This window comes from Rana temporaria, chromosome 4 (assembly GCF_905171775.1).
Source record: "Rana temporaria chromosome 4, aRanTem1.1, whole genome shotgun sequence".
Taxonomy (NCBI): Eukaryota; Metazoa; Chordata; class Amphibia; order Anura; family Ranidae; genus Rana; species Rana temporaria.
The window spans coordinates 198,255,362-198,280,920 of record NC_053492.1 but is presented as its reverse complement, the minus strand read 5'-3'; the positions used below and the strand labels follow the sequence as shown (position 1 = coordinate 198,280,920).

At 42.6% G+C, this 25,559-nt stretch overlaps 1 protein-coding gene across 1 annotated transcript in view; it reads left to right on the top strand.

Moving 5' to 3' along the window:
• Positions 1-25,559, top strand: part of LOC120936886 (mucin-12-like) — a 115,005-nt gene that overhangs the window by 22,010 nt on the left and 67,436 nt on the right. Inside the window, exons 6-19 of the mRNA XM_040349652.1 lie at positions 41-154; positions 7,825-7,938; positions 8,034-8,156; positions 11,193-11,326; positions 11,476-11,643; positions 13,900-14,088; positions 15,159-15,292; positions 15,417-15,535; positions 15,623-15,841; positions 17,131-17,352; positions 17,445-17,564; positions 21,176-21,384; positions 21,464-21,533; positions 23,290-23,457. Coding sequence (XP_040205586.1) covers positions 41-154; positions 7,825-7,938; positions 8,034-8,156; positions 11,193-11,326; positions 11,476-11,643; positions 13,900-14,088; positions 15,159-15,292; positions 15,417-15,535; positions 15,623-15,841; positions 17,131-17,352; positions 17,445-17,564; positions 21,176-21,384; positions 21,464-21,533; positions 23,290-23,457 — 2,103 coding nt within the window. The remainder of the gene's footprint in view (positions 1-40; positions 155-7,824; positions 7,939-8,033; positions 8,157-11,192; positions 11,327-11,475; positions 11,644-13,899; positions 14,089-15,158; positions 15,293-15,416; positions 15,536-15,622; positions 15,842-17,130; positions 17,353-17,444; positions 17,565-21,175; positions 21,385-21,463; positions 21,534-23,289; positions 23,458-25,559) is intronic.

The following is a 25,559-nucleotide window of genomic DNA, read 5'->3' as shown; positions in this document are numbered from 1 at the left end:
TATTACACAACATTTATGAAATTTCTTTTTCTCTTGGCAGTTATAAACTTGTGTCTCAACAATCCCTGTTTGAATGGTGCAACTTGTATAAGTTCTCTGAATTCCTTTTCCTGTTCATGCCCCATGGGATACAGGGGACAGTTATGTGAAATTGGTGAGTGCGTCAGAATATACTGTATGTGTTATTTATGTCATTTATTGCACTAGAAACACCTAAGAAAGTATTTCTGCTGGAAATTGGTAATTTAGATCCCTAGATCTAATTTTATAGAAAAAAGTGATTACTTATAATATGACTAAACTGAATTTATGTGTATATGAAGCCTGGTGCAGAAAAAAAGTCCAAAGAGATTTAAAGTTTAGCGGTACCCCCCCCCCCCCACCCCGTATGGGCTGCTGAGTGTAGTAGTCCATCTGTCACCCTGCCCAAACAGGCACACGATTTCAAGCATCCAGAGACATGAAATAGTCCTTACACTTGTTTTTTGTATTTTTATTGAGGTCAATTAAACTCTGATAGGGTAAGGGAATATGGGAGGCCCACTCGATTGAAATATAATTTACACAGAACTCAACATATATACACCTTCGTATATACACCTCCACTCTTCTCTCCAGCACATCATTTGCTTGCAGACTACCTTTCCTCAACACCTCCAGCACATCACTTGCTTGCACTTCTAAGACCAACTATCACTGATTTGTAGGCCTGGCACTGACTGCACCAGACCTAAGGTAAATGCCTTTGGCAGGCAGGGACCGGAGGCCCCTTTAGTGTCGCGGAAAAAAAATGGTGGGTAGTTTTAGTGTTAGTTGTCTATGAGGCTACTGCTCCCAGTACCACCTCTTCAGACCCTGCCAGCCCTCCTGGCTGCAGATGCCTTTCTCTACTTCCCGTGCCACCACAGTTCACTCCACTGGCATTGCACCCATCCCAGACTGCACTCTCCCAGTCCTCCTAGGTGTGCCTCCCAAGTCCTCTCCTGACTGTGTGTCTCTCCTGGCTGCGACTTGTGGTTCCTTCCTGGAGACTTGCCCAGCAGTGTTCTATCTTGCTGTCCTGCCCTTGCTCCAGTGCCTACTGTCCACTACACCTCTATGTGTCGTGAGAAGGGTCCTGTCTGCACCCGAGCCCCAGGCCCAAGATCACCACCCACCAGATTAGGGAGCCAGGCACTCCATCTCCAGCTTTTACATGAACAACTCCTGCCCAGCTGGGCTGACCCTAGGTATTTCAGGAGGCCTGCCCCCTGCCAATCTATGTTGGGGATTGGTCAGGGCTCCTCAAAATACCCCAAACAGCTCCACCTCCCTACTTCACCTCTCTTTCCAGAAAGTACCAGAACATTCTGGAAAGAAGTAGGGGGTCTTAACCACTTGCTTACTGGGCACTTAAACCACCTTCGTTCCCGGAGCAATTTTCAGCTTTCAGCACTCTCACACTTTGAATGTTAATTACTCAGTCATACAACATTGTATCCAAATGAATTTTTTGTCCTTTTTTTCATACAAACAGAGCTTTCTTTTGGTGGTATTTGATCACCTCTGGACTTTTTATTTTTTGCGCTATAAATGAAAAAAGGCGGAAAATTTTGAAAAAAAATGAATTTTTCTTAGTTTATGCGATAAAATTTAGCAAAATATTAATTTTTCTTCATAAATTTTGGCCACAATTTATACTGCTACATGTCTTTGGTAAAAATAACCCAAATTAGTGGATATTATTTGCTCTTTGTGAAAGTTAGAGAGTCTACAAGCTATGGTGCAAATCATAAAAAAAATATCACACCTGTTGTACCGGTGCCTATCTCATTTCTTGGGGCCCTGAACACGCCAGGAAAGTACAAATACCCCCCAAATGACCCCTTTTTAGAAAGTAGACATTCCAAGGTATTTAGTAAGATGCATGATGAGGTTTTTGATGTTGTAATTTTTTCCCACAATTCTTTGCAAAATTAATATTTTTTTTATTTTTTTTTTCCCCCTCACAAAATTGTCATTGTAATAGGTTATTTCTCTCACATGGCATGTGTATACCACAAATGACACCCAAAAATACATTCTGCTACTCCTCCTGAGTATGGCGATACCACATGTGTGGGACTTTTTCACAGCCTGACCACATACAGAGCCCCAATATGCAGGGAGCACCATCAGGTGTTCTAGGAGCATAAATTACACATCTAACTTGTTGACTACCTATTACACTTTTGAAGGCCCTGGAGCACCTGGACAATGGAAATGCCCACAAAGTGACCCCATTTTGGAAAGCTAACACCCCAACGTATAATCTATGAGGCATAATGAGTCTTTTGAACGATTCATTTTTTTCCAAACGTTTTTGGAAAATGTGGGAAAAAAATGAAAACGCATTTTTTTTACGCAAAGTTGTCCATTTATAAGATATTGCCAACACATAGCCTGTACATAGCAAAAATTACACCCCAAAATACATTCTGCTACTCCTCCTGAGTATGGCGATACCACATGTGTGGGACTTTTTCACAGCCTGGCCACATACAGAGCCCCAATATGCAGGGAGCACCATCAGGTGTTCTAGGAGCATAAATTACACATCTAACTTGTTGACTACCTATTACACTTTTGAAGGCCCTAGAGCACCTGGACAATGGAAATGCCCACAAAGTGACCCCATTTTGGAAAGCTAACACCCCAACGTATAATCTATGAGGCATAATGAGTCTTTTGAACGATTCATTTTTTTCCAAACGTTTCTGGAAAATGTGGAAAAAAAATGAAAACGCAATTTTTTTATGCAAAGTTGTCCATTTATAAGATATTGCCAACACATAGCCTATACATAGCAAAAATTACACCCCAAAATACATTCTGCTACTTCTCCTGAGTATGGCGATACCACATGTGTGGGACTTTTTCACAGCCTGACCACATACAGAGCCCCAATATGCAGGGAGCACCATCAGGTGTTCTAGGAGCATAAATTACACATCTAACATGTTGACTACCTATTACACTTTTGAAGGCCCTGGAGCACCTGGACAATGGAAATGCCCACAAAGTGACCCCATTTTGGAAAGCTAACACCCCAACGTATAATCTATGAGGCATAATGAGTCTTTTGAACGATTCATTTTTTTCCAAACGTTTTTGGAAAATGTGGAAAAAAAATGAAAACGCAATTTTTTTATGCAAAGTTGTCCATTTATAAGATATTGCCAACACATAGCCTGTACATAGCAAAAATTACACCCCAAAATACATTCTGCTGCTCCTCCTGAGTATGGCGATACCACATGTGTGGGACTTTTTCACAGCCTGACCACATACAGAGGCCCAACATGCAAGGAAGACCAACCGGTGTTCTAGGGACACATAGCATACACATGACAAGAATTACACCCCAAAATACATTATGCTAAGCAAAGGGTAAACAAAAAATGTACCTGTGGTTTTAGTAGCGCAGTTGTCCACGGGACGATAGCACTGGTCCAGGCAGCAGGCAGGGACTTGGTCAGCAAAAGAAAATGCAATTGTCCAGGCAACAGGCATGATGGCATAGGTCCTACAGGCAGCAGGCAGAAGTAGGGCCTTGTTCAGGACAGAATGGGGACAGGGGTAGAGGCTTCTCCCACCCAAATCTCTTTGAAGCCTCCGGGCAACCAGACCCTAATCTAGAATGAGAAAACAAAAACAATAGTTTTCTTCATCCAGAAAAACAATTCTGGAGCCCCTCACATGTGAGACCCCTGTGCTTTGAATCCCACTAGTCCACTGGCAGGGTAAAAGATCAGTCCAAGAGGCAGGCAAAAAGAATGGTCAAACGGTCCAGGGTCAGTTCCAGATCAGGCAGAGGTATAAACAGAATCGGTAGGCATAAGCGTGGTCAAATAACAGTCCAGGGTCAGTTCCATATCAGGCAGAGGTATAAACAGAATCGGTAGGCATAAGCGTGGTCAAATAACAGTCCAGGGTCAGTTCCATATCAGGCAGAGGTATAAACAAAATCGGTAGGCAGAATCGTGGTCAAATAACAAGCCAGGGTCAAATACAGAGCAAGCAGAGGCATAAGGGGTGTAAAGGTAAATGGCAGGAAGTGACTAATAATTTAGTAAGGAATGATAACGGCGGAAACAGCCGCCTATGCAGAGGCCTGGTTGGGAAGGGCATTGGGCACAATGAAAACGGGTGTCTCTTCTCACTCCATCTTTGGAGCACACCCGGCATTTTTTTTGGGAATTTCGGCCTGTTGGTCCGGGAGGGATTTTATCTGGGAAGTGGCGCTCGTAGAGTCGGCTTACCACATCGGATCGAATGGTTGCTGGTGGGTTGCTGGTGTATAAAAGGGCAGTGGTGATTTCCTCCTGGAAGTAAAGGTAGGATTTGGGTCTTGGAGTGGATTTTCGATATAATACGTAGGTGTTGTATATGGCCAAATTGAATAAGTAAATTGAAACTTTTTTATACCACTGGTATGATCGTCTTGTGGAAAGGTAGGGCTCGATCATTTGATCATTGAAATCGACACCCCCCATGAACTTATTGTATTCGTGGATACATTTAGGTTTCTGGATTTGCCCATTCCTCCTTCTGATGGTAACGCATGTATTGTTGTGGATGGTAGAAAGCACGTACACATCCCTTTTGTCCCTCCATTTCACGGCCAGAACTTCCTCATTGCGTGCACTCGCCGTCTCCCCTTTTCTTAGCTTCTTGGTGACGAGGCTTTGAGGAAAGCCCTTCCGGTTCGACCGTACGGTGCCGCATGCGGGTGTCTTCTTTCTATACAGGTTTCGGAAAAGGGGCAAACTTGTGTAGAAATTGTCCACATACAAGTGGTAGCCTTTCTCCATGAGCGGGTTTAGGAGTTGCCAAACAATTTTCCCGCTGGTTCCTATGTAGTCTGGGCAATTAGGGGGGTGTAGCTGGCTGTCCTTTCCTTCATATATGTTGAAGGCATAGGTATATCCGGTGGCACGGTCACATAATTTGTAGAGCTTCACTCCATAGCGGGCCCTTTTGGAGGGCATAAATTGCTTTATGCCGAGCCTGCCAGAAAATTTTACAAGGGACTCGTCAACACAGATGTTTTGGTCCGGGGTAAACAACTGGGGGAAAATTTGGGAAAAATAATCTAGTAGTGGCCGAATCTTATAAAGTTTGTCAAAATTTGGGTCATCTCGGGGAGGGCACTGGGTATTGTCACTATAGTGTAGGAATCGCATGATCATTTGATATCTGGACCTGGGCATTTTTGAGGAAAAGACGGGCATGTGGTATATGGGGCGTTTTGACCAATATGAACGTACTTCGTTTTTGTGGTTTAGTCCCATACAGAATACGAGGCCCAAAAAAATTTTAAACTCTTCCACTGTAAGGGGTCTCCATTGGAAGGGACGGGCATAATAGGATGTGGGGTGACTGGAAATAAATTGTTGGGCATAGAGATTGGACTGGGAAACAATTGAGGAAAGCAAGTCCTCAGTAAAAATTAAATTGAAAAAATCTATTGGGGCAAAATTTTCTGTGTCCACTTGGACTCCTGGCTGGGCAGTGAAAGGGGGAATGTTGGCTTCTCCTGAATTAGGAGGAAGCCACAAGGGGTACTGAAGGGAATAGGGAAGGCTGGCATGGGACCTACTGGTACGTGACCTTGCTTGACGAGGTGTTGCGGTTCTGGTGGATGGCACAGCGGTGCTGGTGGATGGCACAGCAGTGCTGGTGGATGGCACAGCAGTGCTGGTGGATGGCACAGCAGTGCTGGTGGATGGCACAGCAGTGCTGGTGGATGGCACTGCCTCCTTAGCAATACGCCTTCGTCTGGCGGGCGGACCCTCTTCCTCCTCTTCTTCCTCTTCTTCTTCCTCTTCCTCCTCTTCTTCCTCTTCTTCCTCTTCCTCCTCTTCTTCCTCCTCTTCCTCCTCTTCCTCCTCTTCCTCCTCTTCCTCCTCTTTCTCCTCTTCCTCTTCACTGCTAACTATCGGCTCATATTCAACATCAGATCCGGCGTCTGACCTTGCGGAGGAATCCGAATCGCAGAGCTCCCCGTTGCTCTCGTCGGCCGCAATAATTTCGTATGCCTCCGTAAGTGAAAAAGATCTTTTAGCCATCGTTGGCAATGACAAAAGATGGCACGTGGCACTGATGACACTGACAGGTGGCACTGACGGCAAATGGGACTGGCAGATGGCACGGGCAGATGGCACTGATGGCAGGTAGCACTGATGGCAGGTGGCACTGATGGCAGGTGGCACTGATGGCACTGATGGCACTGATGGCACTGATGGCACGGGCAGATGGCACGGGCAGGTGGCACGGGCAGGTGGCACTGGCGGCAGGTGGCACTGGCGGCAGGTGGCACTGGCGGCAGGTGGCACTGATGGCAGGTGGCACTGATGGCACTGATGGCTGACGGCACTGATGGCACGGGCAGGTGGCACGGGCAGGTGGCACGGGCAGGTGGCACTGGCAGGTGGCACTGATGGCAGATTGCACTTTTGGCAGATTGCACTTTTGGCAGATTGCACGGGCAGGTGGCACGGGCAGATGGCACGAGCAGGCGGCACTGGCAGGTGGCACTGATGGCAGGGGCAGGTGGCACTGATGGCAGGGGCAGGTGGCACTGATGGCAGGGGCAGGTGGCACTGATGGCAGGGGCAGGTGGCTCTGATGAAAATGCACTGGCTGGTGGCACTGGCTGATGGCACTGGAAGGTGGCACTGGAAGGTGGCACTGGAAGGTGGCACTGGCAGGGACTGGGTAGTGTTTGTGTCACTCACTTTTTTTTTTTTTTACTGTAAACGATCGATCAGTGAAAACTGTCTTTCTCTCCTCACACGCGGTCTGTGTGTAAGGAGAGAAAGCCGGCGATGAGAGATGATCTCATTTGTTTACATTCGAGATCATCTCTCATTGGACGGCTAGATCGAATGCTGAATGGCCGCTGTGATTGGCCATTCAGCACGATCTGTGATTGGCTGTGTCCGAGGGACACGGCCAACACAGTTTTCTGCAGAAGCGCGCTCGCGAGGACGCGCTTCCAGCAGAGAAACAGCAGGCCGTTTAAACACGGCCACTTGGCACTTCAGGTCCGCGCTGCAGACGTATTTTTACTATAGCGCGGATCTGAAGTGGTTAATGATGCTGCTTGTGAGTCACCAGCTCTACACTGAGCCACTCCCAGCCCAGATCAAAACAAACAATCCTAGCTACCAGCTAGGCCTGCCTAAATTTAACTACTCTGCCAAAAAAAATATTTGCATATTCAAATGCTTGCTATCATTCATGGTTAATTTGCAGGTGCTCAGTTATATCTAATACCTGGGTATACTAATGTGCACATATAAACCACAGCTTTTGCTGTTGATCCAGATCTCATTTGCTTCTACATCTGACATATTCCTAATGGTCACCAATTGTAATAGATGGCCTGACTTTCCACAGTTCAGGTTTTGCTCTGCAGAGAAATCAATAACTGATAGCCCATAAGGCTACCTATTGAATGTTGTGGCCTAAAAGAAGGTAGGAGTGGGCAGTGTCCATGGTTTGGAGATACCTATACATCCTAAAAATACATTTAAGATGGTCACTGTGAAGGTGCTGCTTAAGGCAATCTCACACATTCCTAACAAGATAAGATTATAAGATGGTAAACTACAGCACTATTGACAGCGGGCACTGAGCGATTTTGTCTGCTGTCATTCTGAAATTCAAAAAGGTATTATTTGAGAGAAAATCTAGACATGTTATAGAACAACTGTTATGTGGTGATTGTTTCTATTGTCCTCCATGCAACCTAGGTATTGTCTGATGTTCAGAATTACATTTCTTTTTATATCTTTATAGAAATTGATGAGTGCGCAAATGTCCCTTGTAAGAATAGTGCAGTCTGTATAAACAAAGTGAATGCTTACTCTTGTCTGTGCCAGAAAGGCTGGACTGGCAGCAACTGCACTACAGGTAAGGGGATACTGGATTTTTTATTCATCTGTAGCAAGTAAGTGAGCTGTGCAGGTGACGGGAAAAAATAATTATATCATCAATGTTTCTTCCAGATGTGGATGAATGTTCCCAAGGTCTCAATAATTGTGACCAGCATGCAATGTGCACCAATACACCTGGATCCTACAAATGTACCTGTACCAGTGGCTATAGAGGAGACGGCTTTACCTGTACTGGTAAGTGTACTGTATTTTTTTCTACTAGTTAATTTTTTTCCCTATAATTGGTACATGTTACTTAACTTCTTTGGACCCTTTCACACATACAGACAGTATATCCGTATTTCATCCATCCGTTTTTGGATGAAATACGGACATACTTGTATCCCTATGGGATAGCAGGTGTCCGCTGACACTCGATCTCATCGGTCCCCGCTGTGGTCCATTTCTGCAGATGGAGGAAAATCCTATTTTTCCATCTGTCTGCAGATTGGATCGGGTGAACACGGACAGACGGTCCGTGTTCATTCGATCCCCCCATAGAGGAGAACGGAGATCTGACAGGGCAGTCCCTGTCATCTGCCGGCTCAGCGGGGATCAACAGAGCGATTCCCGCGGAGCAAGCGGATAAGAAAGGTACAGATTCTCACGGGACCCGTATGTGAGAAAGGGCCCTTAAAGGGTAACTCCACTTTTGTGGGAAAAAAATCACATATTAAAAAAATATATATTTGACATATACAATTGTATACAATACAATAAGGCATATTGTAATATAATATAATTAAAATGACCTTTCCTTTTCAATCTGCAGTGCTGTAGTTTTCCAATATATGCAAGGCAATATAGCAACCTGGAGGCAATCTGTACATAGACAGCGTACGGAATGCCCCCCAGATATTTAATTTACTGCTTGTGTGATTGGCACACTGATTTTCCCGGAAGTATGCACAAATAGCTAGATTCAGGTAGGGGCGCGCAACTATAAGGCGGCGTGTTTACACTACGCCGCCTTAAGTCAGAGAGGCAAGTACTGTATTCTCAAAGTACTTGCCTTCTGACTTAGGGCGGCGTAGCGTAAATGCGGCGGGCGTAAGGGCGCCTAATTCAAATTTGTGAAAGGGGGCGTGTTTTATTATAATGAGGCTTGACCCGACGTGATTGACATTATTTTTCAACTGCGCATGCGCCGTGCGCCTACATTTCCCAGCATGCATTGCGGCTACGTCCGCCGCACAGGCTTATTGATTTCGACGTGGACGTAAACGACGTAAATCCCTATTCACGAATGACTTACGCAAACGACGTAAAAAATTTGAATTTCGACGCGGGAACGGCGGCCATACTTAACATTGCTATTCCAACTAGGGCCAAGCTCTAACATTAGGCGGCCTATCTCTAACGTAAACGGCGTAAATGTACTGCGGCGGCCGAGCGTACGTTCGTGAATCGGCGTATCTACTGATTTTCATATTCTACGCCGACCGCAATGGAAGCGCCACCTAGCGGCCATCCGAAATATTACAACCTAAGATAGGGCGGTGCAAGCCGTCGGATCTTAGATATGTTTAAGTGTATCTCTGACTGAGAATACACTTAAACATAAGTCGGCGTAGATTCTGAGTTAGGTCGGCTTATCTACTGATAAGCCAGCCTAACTCTTTCTGAATCTACCTATAAGTTTCAAATCAGATTTTGGGCATTCTCAAGAACAAACATTTCTGCTTTGGTGAGATACTTCCAAAAGTTTAATCACATCAAATGTGTTGTAGACCCTGCCAATTTCCTCACTAGAACCCTTCAAGTACAGCTGTTGACTGATAATTGCAGTCACTTCCATTCACATTCACTATGCACATGGACAAAGACAAACAAGCAGCTAATCCCCCCAGAATAACAATAGGTAGGAATCTGCAACAAACTCCTTGCAATATACATAGATAACCCATTTATTTTTTTTCTCAACAAAAGTGACGTTATTGTTTAACCACTAGAGTACCGGGCCATCGTCAAATGACGGCTCCACGGTGACTCTGAATATTCAACAGGATGTCAATTGACGTCCTGTATTCTTGCGGCCACTGGGGGGCGCGCGAGCGTGCGCCCGGCGCGTCCCCGAGATGTCGATGCGCGTGCCTGGCGGTCGCGATGTCCGCCAGGCACTCGGAATCGGCGGCTACAGGGACAAGACGTGGAGCTCTGTGTGTAAACACAGAGCTCCACGTCCTGTCAGGGGAGAGAGGAGACCGATCTGTGTCCCTTGTACATAGGGACATAGATCGGTCACCTCCCCCAGTCACCCCCCTTCCCCCACAGTTAGAACACAATACAGGTATACATATTAACCCCTCCCTCACCCCCTAGTGTTAACCCCTTGAATGCCAGTCACATTTATACAGTAATTAGTGCATATTTATCGCATTAATCGCTGTATAAATGTGAATGGCGCCAAAAACGTGTCAAAAGTGTCCGATGTGTTCGCCGCAATGTCACGGTGACAGTAAAAAAATCACAAATAGCCGCCAATACTTGTAAAAAAATTAATAAAATAAAAATGCCATAAATCTATCAGCTATTTTGTAAACGCTATAACTTTTGCGCAAACCAATCAAAATATGATCATTTTTTTAAAAATTGTGATATTTATTAAATAAAAAAGTAAAAAATAGTGTTTTTTTTTTAATTTTTTTTTAATTGTCACTCTTCTTTTGTTTATAGCGCAAAAAATAAAAACCGCAGAGGTGATCAAATACCACCAAAAGAAAGCTCTATTTGTGGGAACAAAATGATAAAATGATAAAAAAATTGTTTGGGTACAGTGTAGCACGACCGCGCAATTGTCATTCAAAGTGCGACAGTGCTGAAAGCTGAAAATTGGCTTGGGCAGGAAGGGGCGTAAGTGCCCGGTATGGAAGTGGTTAAAGAAAATCTCTGGTCACAGCATAAGCTTTCATTTTATAACATCAGCATTGTAACAGCAATACAAAAAAAACAGTTATTTTTGACAAACTAAATATAAGCTTCCTTGAAAAATATATTTTCATTATACTGTATGAATGCTGCCTTTCTACTGGCATCTCTTTCCACAACTTCCTGTAGTCCCTACATGCTTTGCAGCTTCTCCCCTGCTTTTGACTTTAAATTGCTAAGACGTATATGTTTCATGGTATATGATTGTAAGTGGCAGCTATTTTTTGCTGAGATAATTCCTGTAATGAATTACCATTGGGCATTCATACTAAATACGATTCCACTGTGATTTATTTTATTCAGAAATACGTTTATTCAGCTATGGCCCTTCAGTAGGGGACAGCAAAGCAACAAAACGCCTCAGAGACTTTGTTTCTCCTTTGATTAATGTCCCTGTTGGTTTTCCATTTGACTCTGCATTTTATAACAACCTATATGTAAGTATGAAATCTATTGAAAGATGTATTACTCAGAGGTATTGGTGAAAGCTGATAACTGTTTAATTACCTATCAAAAGTATGTATCTATTTAATTTAAACCACGTAAGATAATAATAAGATGTGGTAATTTTCTTTGTGTTTTCCAGTTCACAGATAATGGTGTTATTATTTTCCAACGCAACATATATGACCCCACCTATGTACTGAGTTATCCTTATACAACCTTCGAAAGCAATGACCCATATACACCCCCAGTTCTAGCTGCCTTCTGGGCTGATGTTGATGTCTCTGGTTTCGGGGATATCTTTTATCAGGTAATGTCATGTAGGCTATTGCACAGTTTCAAAATAATTCAATACTCTTTAAAAGGTCGGTCCACCGAAAAGTGATATTTATTTATAGGTGGAGCATGGTTGACTGAGTAAACCCTAGACTTTTATATTCATATTGGATTCTCCAACAGAGAGCTCTTCCTGCCACTATTTCCAACTCTGATCCTTGAGAGTTCCCACCTTTGACCTTTTATAGTATCTCTTTTAATATTTCCAATATAATAAAATACATTTAAAAAATCTAACAAACTGGGACCCCTCATAATTGCTACAGCAGTAATGCAGTCCCTGGAACCCAAAACACAGAGAGCTCAACAATAAAAAAAACAAGACATAGAAGAAACTGGTGATTTAACTCTCCAGCATCTAGAAATGGACCATCAAATTTTGATAAAACATGTTTTTTATTGTTTTTTTTTTTCAAGAAAATTACAATGAAGAACAAAGGTAGCACACTGTATCTCCGCAAAAGGGTAATCCAGTTGTATACTGCAGGGAGGGCATAAAGGTACAGGAAGAAAAAGTAGCAGAGAGGAGACATCCCATGTAATTGATTACATCATAAAAAAGACAGTGGGTATGAAGGCAGTAAGTAAATGAATGGGACCACAAAAGTATAGATCTTCCAAAAAGTTATGTAGTTGGGGAGTCATTAAAGGGGTTGTAAAGGTTTGTTTTTTATTTTCTAAATAGGTTCCTTGAAGCTAGTGCATTGTTGGGCAACTTACCTTTTCCTTCGATTTCCCTTCTAAATGTTTTTTTCTTTGTCTGAATTTCTTACTTCCTGTTCCTCCTCAGTAAGCTTGCCCCCATCATCCGAGCCGTTCTGGCTGGGGGTTAGTCAGCGTGCTCGCCCCCTCCCTTGGGACTACATCCCTGTGGGGAGACGCTGTGAACGTTCACAGCATCTCCCCGCAGGGATGTATGAGTGGTTTTCTGGACTTCGGATTGAACATCAGTCTCCCGGTTTCAAAAATCATATAGGGGTAAAGAAAAATCTCCCATAGCGTAAAACCGTATGGATAAATAAATTAATTTGAACAGCTAAATATGCTCTTACATTTAAAACAGTGAAAAAACAGGTAAAGTGCAACAGAGCGCAATGAACGGCGTTGTGGACGCCTCTTTTGTTACTTCCGGTTCGTTCGGTATATCAGGCCACTCCCTACGCGTTACGTCAAGTCATTTGACTTCATCTGTCCCCAGCTGTTCATTGCGCTCTGTTGCACTTTACCTGATTTTCTACTCTGTTTTAAATTTAAGTGCATACTTAGCCTTTCAAATAAACCATTTATTCATATGGTTTTACACTATGGGAGGTTTTTCTTTACCCCTATATGATTTTTGAAACCGGGGACTGCTATTCAATCCGAAGTCCAGAAAACCTTTACCACCATTGAAAATCCTCAATTGGCTTCCTATTCATTGCGCACCAGAGGTCCTATGAGCTTAGGAGTTTGTCTCTTTGCCCTCACTTGATAAAATTAAAAAGGTTAATTTTATCCCTGTTTGAGGTAAGTGCTCTGTGAGCATTAAGTCATTGGGATCACCACCAAGTTATTACACAGAAGAATTATTTGACACATCACATAGAAGCATCTTGTCACTCCCTGACATTAACCTATATTACAAAACAATGGCAATGGTGCTAACTCTCAATTGGCACCATAACACAGGGTTTAAACTCTGGGTGTTCTTAGAAAGGACAATAGCAGGACGTAACTTAGCAGTTGCACCCTGCTTTGTCTTTGCTGGTATCCAGTGCCATGCATCCTTGGTGGTCCAGTCCTAAGATACAGAAGTTATGGAAGGCAATATCACTGTGGATTAAAAAAACTACCCTCAGACATATACAATTTACACTTTTGCATTATATATTTCATGATGTCCCCTCATCTTTAAAAGCCTACAAAAATAGTGTCATCCTGCACCCCCTGAATGGGGAGAACAGCCTGATACCCCAGTCCTATAGACAGGACCACTTTTTTTTAACAGAAGTGCTCAGGCATAATTTAGTAAGAAGAAAACAGCAGAAATGATTATTGAGAAAACGTATAGCACACGTTCACTTCTATTTACTTTAAATATTGATATATCATATATCAATACATATCATATAAGTATCAATATTTAATATCATATCATGAGTTAGGCTAATTTTGTTATATGTTGCTGTCCTATCAACATATACATGTAATGTTCTAATTATTGTATGGCATTTTTACTCTCCAATCACAGGCTTATGACTTCCAGTCCTCCAATGGGAATACGACATTCAAAGAATCACTAGAAAGCATGGTTGCTGCATATTTTAACTCAACTCAGTTTAAAGCTCTATGGGCTCTCAAAATAACATGGGACAATGTTCCTCCATTCATGTCTGGGATTTATAACTCAAAGGCTTATTGGAACACCCAAGTCAACAATGTAAGTGTTGCTCTGTGCTAGTGCTTACTCATACTGTTAGAGTTGAATTCTCTGTGCATAGAAGGATCTCAGTGTGTGTGTGTAGATGGATCTCAGCTTTTGTACCTTTGATAATATTATTATTTTGTAAAGCAAAATAGCCTTTTTAAAACCTTGCCTAAAAGGCATAATAGGTGTTATTGTTAGTGGTATGAAATCTAGTAGCGCAATATTGTACAAAATTCTAACTGCAGTTAGTACCTAAAAGCAGCAAACAGATTTTGATTGCTTGTTATGGTTTTTAAATTAGTACAATACAAAAAAAAATTCAAAAAGGAACAGCTCAGGTCCACTTTAACCGCTTGAAGACCAGCGCATGACAACGTGCGTCGGCACAATGGCTGTGCAAATGGGTGTACATATACGTCTCCTATGTAAACAAGTCATTTCCCTGTTTTGCCTAGCAACACGACAGAGCTCTACTGCTCCCTGTCATCGGGAACAGTGATCTCTGTCATGTTGTAGTGATACCATCCCCCCTACAGTTAGAATCACTCCCTAAGATACACTTAAAACCTTGATCGCCCCCTAGTGTTTAACCCCTTCCCTGCCAGTGTCATTTACACAGTAATCAGTGCATTTTTATAGAACTTCTCGCTGTATAATTTGTGGGGAAAAAAGGCAGTCAATTTTGTTTGGGTGCAATTGTCAGGTAAAACGATGCAGTGCCGTATCGCAAAAAGTGCTCTGGTCAGGAAGGGGGTAAATCCTTCTGGGGCTGAAGTGGTTAACATTATGTAAAAAGCAATCCATTTTTATTATAATGCAAGATGCAGAAAACAAAGAAGGCCAATTCATAGTATTGCAGGGGTCAGTGTTTTACCGAACAGTTCACCATTAGAACACAAAGAAAGCAATTGTGTTCTATTCATACTGCAACAGCCTGGAGCTGTGTCATATGGAAACAGCAATAGGAGCTGCATTATACCATTACCAATATTTCTTTATGAAATCCCTTGCTTCAGTAATAGAATCACAATAAGAGATCCGGAACATTTTATATTTTTCTCTTTGGTTTTCTTCTTTTTTAGACAAACACTTTCCAAGTTGTCTTGGTTACTGATGGAATATATTCGTTTGCACTAATTCTGTTTGAAGATGGAGGAATGAAGTGGCTCTTCAACTCTTTCCCCACATTCCATCTGCCAAAAATGGGTTATCATAGGTAAAGACTTTCAGTAGAGTACCTTGCTCTTCCTCTTCTTTCATCCAAGTTTTACCTTCTACATTAGTATTGGTAACTGCATGTAAATATGACAAACACATTTAGAATTATTTTCTCTTTCTAGTGGTGTCCCTAGTGCACGTAATGTCAACAACTTCCCAGCTTTCAATGATCCACAGACAGACACATCTGTAAGCATCAGGCAGAGATACCGTCCAGATCAGTACATCGGCTACAACACAGGTGAGAAGAGGAAACATCGCTCAGGTAAAATGTTGTAAGTTTAACAGATACAGTTCTTATTTCTATAATTTTGCTTTACTTTTCAAGGTAAAAAGGGAAGATGGATATATCGTCTAGACAGTAACAGTCAGAGCACCATCAATTCAAGGCTGCAATGTCTGAATTGGTATTATAAAGAGGAAATTCCATATTGGCTCTCCGGCACTTCACCATGTCCATGTACTTACAATCAGGCAACTTGGGACTCCTCATTCACTGATGGATTTAACATTTGGTACTATGGCTTTGATATCAAGAAGGCATCTGGTAAGGTTAAATACTTGACTTTCAATTGTGGCACTGCTTAAATCACTGGATAATAATGCAATGTTTTATCCCCAACAAACTGTTGTATGTGTGTCTCATATTATTTACGAAAGGCAAATCCACTTGAAATTGCACTAAAAGTGCACTTGTAGAGCTTGTAGTGCAAATTGGATTTACGGTACCTTTAGCAAATAACCCCCTATGTGTAGAAAATAAATTTGTATAACATTTTCTAGTTTTATAAATTACCTAGTACGAGATTCATTTACTGCTGAATTTTAAAAATCAAGCTTTATTCAGATATTCACACAGAAAATGAAAATTGCAAAGCACAGAACATAACAATACCTGCAATACCCCCATAGTATTATGTTTACCTTAACATCATATAAGTTCCTTGTATGCATAAGTTGGATGCAGTTATATTTGTTTGATGGGAAGAACTCACATTTATCAAATCTCAACCTAAGGTATATGATGAGTCAAAATGGGACTGTAGGTGTTAGGTTTTAGGTGTTAAGTCTCGTACACACGCACGGTTTTCTCGGCAAGAAACAGCAAGAAAATTGCTGGCAGAGCTTTCTTGTCAAGTAAACCGTACGTGTGTACGAGGCTTTGAGGTTTCTCGTCAAGAAAACTGCCCAGAATCTAGACGAGAAAAATAGAGAACCTGCTCTCTATTTTCTCATTGTGATTCTCGGCAGTGTTTTCCTTCTGAGAAACCCGAGCGTGTGTATACTTACCTGCCTCCATGGAAACCCGCGCATGCTCGAAATGACTTAGACGTATGCGCAGTAGCTTCCAAGGCATAGGTAGGGTGAAGCAAGATGGCGGCAACAGCATCGAATGTGACGAGTGCATGTCTGTCGTAGTCGATGAAGTCACCGCGTTCGTGCCATTCAAAAGAACGGCGGTTCTTTTGAATCATACGTGTGTACACTCGGTCGGCAAGAGATCCTTTCCAGGAATCTCGTCAGGAAAAACAATGTTTTTTTCCTGGCAAGAATCCGGGCCAAGTGTACTGGGCTTTAGGGGGATCTTTTTATGGCTAATAGTCTGTGAGTCCCTCTGCACCATTTATACTGTTGTGCCATACATTTTTATTCATTATTATACTTAATCATTGTTGTCTATATATTGTTTTGAAAGGATGATGGTCATTTAATTACTATACACCAAATCTTTTTAATGGCATATTCATACACCTGCTAATGGACAACTTATATCAATTTCATCGACCTGCTAAAGAGCATTAATGTAACTTAATTGTATTCATTTGTCTGTTTCAGAACAATACTTGACAGCACAAAATATGTTCCCCTCTAGACATGGGGCTGGGAGTAGATGTTACTATAGTAGCTGGAGTGGAGCCCTTGTTTACGGTGAGAAGGAGCGTTACCTCCCAACTCCATGGACCTCCTTTAACACCTTCAGCTATTACTCTAACCGAATAGCTTATAATAACTACTTCTGGAATACAGTTCTTCCTCCACAAAGACAGATATATAAAGGTATTGAATGATATAGTCATAATAATGAAACAATATATCATAGCTAATTTACTAATCAATTGTTCAAAAATACACGTGTCTTTATTTTTCAGTTGAGGAGCTTGACCCCTACAACGCTTGTTGCAGATATTCAGAATCCGCTTACCTGTGTAACCTTTACAGACAGAAAAGACCCCTGGATTATTGTGACAACTATATCCCTCCCCGGATAGGTATGTAGAAGTACTGATTTCTTAAAGACTTCATTCCCTTCCTTCTATTATAGACCCTCTCCATCAGATGCTAACTCTCCTCAAATTGAATGGTTACTTTCTTTTGCTATCTGATTTTATGAAAATGTAAAAAAATAAAAAAAATTTACAACCACACCAAATACCTCCACACCATATATGGGGGGAGTGCAAATATTGTGCAGCTCTGCATAGAAACCAATCAGCTTCCAGTTCTTTTTGTCAAAGCTTAAGACTGTGTTCACATTTAAGGCGCATGCAGCTTGCAGCATGGGTCCGGTGCATTCCTGTTCTCTGTTTCAGGAACGAATCAGGGCAACATTTTTGCCTGTATTTGGCCCTGTAACAGGGCCAAGACTCACAGGACCTTTGTGCAATGCGCTCCGCAGATGTCCCGAAGATATGTGAACCGGCTCCATAGAGAGCCAGTCACAGTCTCCTGTAATGCTAATTGGATGCAGAGAAACTTGCATCCAATTCACACTAGTATGAATCCAGCCTGAGGCTGGGTTCACACTACTACACTACTTTGATCCTACTTTGCTCTGCTACATTGGTCCTACACTGATCCTACATTGGTCCTACATTGGTCCTACATTGATCCTACATTGGTCCTACATCCATCCTACTTTCATGAACAGGATACTACTTTGATCCGACTTTGTGATAGTCTGACTTGTTCTTTGACCAATCAAAACAATCCCAGAGTGAGATAAATTCCTTTTACTGCTGCTGTAATCACAAGTCGGATGTCAAAAGTCGGATGGTTAGGACAAGGCTCCTACTTTGATCCTACTTTAATGATATTCAATGGGCTGATGTAGGATCAAAGTAGGACCAAAGTAGTACAGGGAGTAGTTTCAAAGTCGGACCGACTTGTGTCGGACCAGTTAAGACAGCTCTCATAGGGAAACATTGATTTTCACACGTCATGCTACATGAGCTCCCAATGTAGGACCGTTGTAGGACAAGTGTGAACCCAGCCTGAGGCTGGGTTCACACTACTACACTACTTTCATCCTACTTTGCTCTGTGTTCAATGTTTCCCTATGAGAGCGTCTTGTAGTGTCCTACACAAGTCGGTCCGACTTTGAAAATGCTCCCTGTACTACTTTTGGTCCTACATTGATCCTACTTCAGGCCCATTGAATATCATTGAAGTCGGACCAAAGTAGTATCCTGTTCATGAAAGTAGGATGGATGTAGGACCAATGTAGGATAAATGTAGGACCAATGTAGCAGAGCAAAGTAGGATGAAAGTAGTGTAGTAGTGTGAACCCAGCCTTAATAAAGAAGCTGACGTCAGAAGCTGATTGGCTACCATGCACAGCTGCACCCAATTTTGCACTCTCCAGTTTTGCTAAATCAACCCCTAGGCACCCAAGAACGAATACCAAAGATAATACCACAATGTAAACATACATATAAAAACAGTTTTATAAACTAGTTAACAAGTATATCATTTCATATATTCAACAAATAATTGTACTTTTTTATATAGGTTTAATACAACTTGAACCAGGATCAACTAAAAGTGCTTTTTTGCCGAATTTCAACATAATAGTCAATTTAAAGGTGTATTAAACATGCTTAGTTTGGAAATTCAGCATTATTCATTCACCATTTAACACCTTCAGGCAGTCTTTGATATTGAGATGGTCTCCACTCATAACAGGATTAGATTATCTTTCTCCCCCAAACACATTAATCATTATAAGTAAATCATTCACCATATAGCTTGTTTTAACTCCACCCATAATGAGATTGATTTATCCTTCCAATAAAAAATTATTCACGGACTGAACTGACATTTCCACAAGGATTGTAGAAAATAGCAGTAGCAAGTGCATATTAGAGAGGAAATTTACTCAGAAAAGTAAGTTCTGCTAGATCACTTCAGGCACTACACTGGGGGAGATTTATTAAAACTGGTGCACACAGAATCTGGTGCAACTGTGCATAGTAACCAATCAGATTCTAGGTTTTAGCCCCCGCTCCCAATGGTGCAACTTGTTATGCTACTCGACAGTTCAAAGTCACATGACAAGTTGCACTCTATTTGCACCTATGAAACCGTTCAAAATCAGCGCGACTCTGACTTGCACTGATTTGAAAATGGTTCTGCCATTATTTTTGGCGATTTCATGTGCAACTTGCATTGACAGCTGTGCATCAGATCACACTGACTGGCAGCTTTTGAAATCACGCTGAAGTAGCACATTCATTCAGTATGAACGGGGGGATTATTGTCAAAGCTTAATTGAACAAGATGATGTTATAAGCTAATTGGTTAATAATTAATACAGTTTTAGTATGTGATATGTGTATTAGTATTAGATATGTGTATTCCACCGGGCCAAAAAAAAAGAAATTATTGTTTACAAACTTTGCTGCTACTTATTAATAATGATTCCCCCCCCCCCAATGTGAAAATCTCCCTCATTCTCCCACCCTGCTTTGCACATGCTCAGTTGCTCTCTATTTATAGATATCTGCTTCAAATCAGAGCCATGAGGCCTAGTACACACGAGAGGATTTATCCGCGGATACGGTCCGTTGGAGTGTACTCACCATCGGATCGAAATCCGCGCCGAAATCCCCTCGCGATGACGTGTTGCGCCGTCGCCGCGATGATGACGCGGCGACGTGCGCGACGCTGTCATAAAAGGAATTCCACGCATGCGTCGAATCATTACGACGCATGCGGGGGATCCCTTCGGACGGATCGATCCGGTGAGTCTGTACAGACCACTGGATCGATCCGCGGGAGCCAATTCAAGCGGATAGATTTGTAGACATGTCTACAAATTTTTATCTGCTGGAATTGGGAAATTTCCGCGGATAAATATCCGCAGGAATGTACACACCATAGAATCTATCCGCTGAAAACGATCCGCTGAGGCCTTAGAGGCCTTAGAGGCCAATCTGCTGACAGCTTAAATATTTACAGCTGCTCAGGGGCTCTGGGCTTCAGCAAAATGGCAGCCTTCAACAACAAGAAGCAGGAACAATGCTGGATGCAATTTACAGCACACACCATTTTAGGTAGCATAATTATTAATGCAGTATGTATGTTCCTTGCTAAAGAACACTATTTTTTTATCAAGTTGTTATGGGTAAAGTTTTGCATTAAGAGCCCTTTCACACAGGCTGTCCAATGAGGTCCGCCTGTCAGTTTTTCAGGCAGACCTGATCAGACTCTCCATTCACCCCTATGGATCAGCTGACATTCACAGCTATCCGTTTCGATCTTGTCTGCAAAATCCAGGCGGATGGTGGTCCTATTTTCCATCCAACTGGTGTATTGGACTGGATCTGATTGGATGAAAACGGACCGGTGATTCGTTTTCACCCAAACTCCCCAAGAGGAGAGCTGGACTGTGTCCGTGTCTGCACAGTGAGGGGAGACAGACCTGTCATCCGCCTGCTCAGCAGGGATTAGCGGATCGATCTCCCGTTCGTGAAAGTAGATTCCGTCCAACGGAGGCGCACATGTGAAAAGGGCTTAAAGCTTTACAAGTTTTCTTTTCTTCCAAAGAAGATATACATAGTTTTAAAAATTAAAGTTTGAAATCTTTTTTTTTTCTTGAAAGGATTTTTCTTTGGGGACCCTCATATTAACACTCTGGATGGTTTGAAGTATACATTTAATGGTCTGGGTGAATTCATTTTGACCAATGCGAAGGATGAAAATGATACAGTTATCTTCAGACTTCAAGGACGCACAGCCCGAGCTGGTAATGGAACCAGCTATGCAACCAACTTTGTGGCATTGGCAGCTTCCACATCATACGGTGACCAGGTAATGAACACAGGAAGAAAATATGCAAAGGCTTTGTTTAATAACCCCTGTAAACTGATTATTAAACTTTGCATTTCAGATTCAATGGAGCTTAAACAATGCTAACGACACCACAGTGAGCTACAATGGGACCTTCATTGAACTCTCAGGTGGGTAAAATTAGTTTCAAACTTTCCTCTTCTATGGGTGATTTTTCGGTTTACACTGTTGTTGTTGTCTTGGAAAAGAAAGTGAATAAAGATGCATCTATCATCATCTGAATATATCAGCCTATACTTTTTGGGATGAAAAGGATGCTATGGTGATCTGTTTAAATAGACATGTCAAAGCTGGGATTGTAACAATAAAGTAGTATTAAACCCAAACATGTATTATATTGTAGATGACCTTTTTATAGATGCAATGGCTGTATTAGTCTCCTTTTTATGCTTTTGCCATTTATTTTCACCTGTTTATCCAGCAAGTAAGTCTGTTATTTTTCAATATGCCATTTATCAGACCAATCTGTCTAGCAAAAGTGGCAGAGGGTAGGACGAAACATGATCACTGCCATTACAATAAAAAAAAAAAATGCCATACAAAATATCCCATAGTTTGTAGACGCTATAACTTTTGCGCAAACCAATCAATATACACTTAATGGTATTTTTTTTTTTTTTAATTGTAGCAGAATACATACTGGCCTAAACTGAATAAATTGATTAAAAAAAGAATAAATATTGGATATTTTTTACAGCAAAAAGTAAAAAAAAATATATATTTTTTTTAATTGTCAGTTTTTTTTGTTTATAGCACCAAAAACCACCAAAAGAAAGCTATATTTGTGTGAAAAAAAAAGCATTCATTGTATTTGCCTACATCACGACTGAGCAATTGTCAGTTAAAGTAACGCAAACAATGGCCTGTCAGGAAGGGGCAAATCCCTCCGGGGCTGAAGTGATTAAGAAATCAGCCTCCACCTTTCTTTTTTTAAATCAGAAAAGGTCTTTATTGAGAAAAAAGAACCATACAAGATTGCAAACATATTCGTTACATTGTGCAGCATAAAAAAATACTGGATACAGGCTGTATCCTAACACAAATCTCTCTTCTCGCACAAAAGGTTACTAAACAAAATATGCTGTATCCAAACAAGATTATTGACATTGTCATACCTAGTGCTGTACATATCGCAACCAATTATTTTCTCCCTTCCTTCCTCAACTCAGGGAAACTTATTGAGGAGAAACAAAGTAAAAAAAAAAAAAATTTTACTAAAGAAAAATAAAAAAATATATAGAAAAAGAAAAAGGGGTAAAAAGAAAAAAGGAAATAACTGATATCACAGGGAAAATAAAAAATAAAAAAGGGGGAAAAGTTTCACAGCTCATATACAGGTCAGACGTTCAGGCAGTCAACTCAATCAGCATTGCAAGAGGGATGTGGTAACAGCATTGCTAGCACCCATCACCACATAGAACACAAAAAGACAGGTCTCACTGTCACTGGGGATATTCATTGCATAAGCCCGCCCCACGATAAATCTCGTACCCCACAAGAGGGTCACCTCCTCCGCACGCCCACTGTTCACATTGCCCACCCTCTACCTCAACAGTCGATCAATCACCAGATCGACTGTTGACAGTCCGGGGGCATCCAATCAAGGTGCCCACAATCTGTCAAACTTCCCCGGCCGACCCCTGTGCTGATATATACATTTTCCAAGCGAATGGTGTCACCCATTTGGGCAATAGCCTCCACCTTTCTAAAAACTGATTTAGAAAAAATGGCATCTAACCATTTTAATTTCTTAAAGTATAAAGTAGAGTATTCTTACAATTTGTCACTATATGTCTCTACTGTATATGAATGCAATATTTTTAGGGATCACTGATCCATTATGAGATTATTTTTAATTTTTTTTAGACAATTTTACTTATATCGACCATGTGGGATTTGGAAGGACAAAAACCGGGGAAGCAAAAGTCCTGTTTGACAATGGCATCTCTGTTTCTTGTTCTGCTAACCTGGGCATCTTGAGTTTTGTGGTGACATTGCAATCAACATATCAAAACAGGACTGAAGGTCTCCTCGGTAAGTGACTTGTGTCAATATGAAGCATCTAATATATATGTCCAGTGCAGCTCCGTGCAGAATAGCGGGTCAAGACTACAATATGTAAATATTTAACATGTGTTAGTTCAAATGTATGTGTAGCAGTACCCTTGTGAGGGCTGCTGAGTGTTTAGTCCAGCTGTCATCCTTCCCAGCCAGGCACATAATTTAAAGCATCCAGAGACATGAAACAGTCCTTGCACTGTGTGTGTTGTTTTTATTAAGGGGGATTAACTTAGATAGGGATAGGAAAATTAAGAGATGCCCAGATGATTAAAAGTCAATGTTGGGACTGAACTTCCGGTATATACAATCTCCTATCTCCTTCTCCAGCACATCACTTGCTTGCAGACTATGGACCGAATTCACAAAGCACTTGCGCCGACGTATCTCCAGATACGCCGCGTAAGTGCAAATATGCGCCGTCGTATCTGTGCACCATACCCACAAACTAACATACGCCTAAAAACACGCTTAATCCTGCGGACGTAACTTGCCTACACCGGCGTAGGGTGGACGCACATTTACCCATGGTGGCGCTGCCATTGATTAGCCATTCAAATATGCAAATGAGGAAAATACGGCGTTTCACGGACCTGCGCCCGCCCGACGCAGGCTACGAGAGGTGCGCGTAAGTTGTACGTCCGGCGTAAAGTTAGGCCCCATAAAGGAATTGTAACTCAGCAGCAGACATGTAAAGGTCTGCATCAGGGAACAGAAGCCGGCGGTTTTTACGTAGTTTACGTTCGACGTGTGTCTGGATGGGTGTAGATTACGTTCATGGCCCAGGCAGTGATCCGGCGTATCTTAGGTAGTTGTTCCGACGTGGTTATGACCATGCGAATGGGGATGCGTCTACGACACGACGCATGCGCAGTTCGTTTAACTTACTTTTCTGGCTCTCAAACCATCATTTGCATGGGGTCACGCCTCATTTGCTTGACTTTGCATGGGGCAAGCCCACTTCCATCTATGCCGGCCTGCGCCTTCGAAATCATCAATTGTTACCACTGTGCCCAGCAATTGTTACCACTGTGTGCCCATCAATTGTCGCCACTGTGCCCAGCAAATGTCGCCACTGTGCCCAGCAAATGTCGCCACTGTGCCCATCAATTGTAGCCACTGTGTCCATTAATTGTAGCCACTCTGCCCATCAATTGTCACCACTGTGCCCTGGAAAAAATGCTGCCACTGTGCCCTGTATAATGCCCCCTCCCCCCCGCCTGGCACTTACCTTTCTGGGGTCAGCCATCCTGCTTCTTCTGTCCCTCGATGTCTTCTCCCGCCCTCAATGACGCTTCAGCCAATCAGGTTACCGGTAACCAGGACCGGTGAACCTGATTGGCTGAGATGCCTGTCAGTCTTATTCAAGGAACGCAACCCCCGTGCGTCCCTGGGATAAGCTGTGGAAGCCTATTACAGCCTGAGGGCTGTAATCGGAAAGCCTATCAGAGCCGCTCTGATAGGCACTTCCACAGCCAACCAGCTGCCGTTATTCAGATGGCCGGCGCCCTCTATACATGCACCGCCACTGTTGCTTGCACTGATTTTTAGGCCTGGCAGTGGTAGCCCCAGTGCTAGCTGTCTATGTGGTTACTGCTCCCAGTACCAGTACCACCTCTTCAGGCCCTGCCAGTCGTCCTGGCTGCAGCTCCCTCTCTCCACTGGCCATTCCACCACAGTCCACTCCACTGACTCTGCACTCTTTTTAGACTGCACTCTCCCAGTCCTCTCAGGCGTGCCTCCCCAGTCCTTCCTGACTGTGTGTCAGCCACCAGCCCTCTTAGCTGCAACCTGTTGTTCCTCCCTGGAGACTTGTCCAGCAGTGCTCTCACCTGTTGTCTTCTCCTTGCTCCCATGCCTCCTATCACCTCCACGTGTTCTTTGAAGGTCCCGTCCACACCGGAGCCCAGACCCAAGGCCCCCCCCCCTTAAAGGCCACGACAGCCTAGCACTCCATCTCCAGCTTCCACCCGAACAAGTTCTCCCCCAGCTGGGCTGACCCTGGGTATTTAAGGTGGCCTGCCCCCTGTCAATCCCCTGGTCAGTGCTTCTCAATAACACAAAATTCTCCTGCGCTC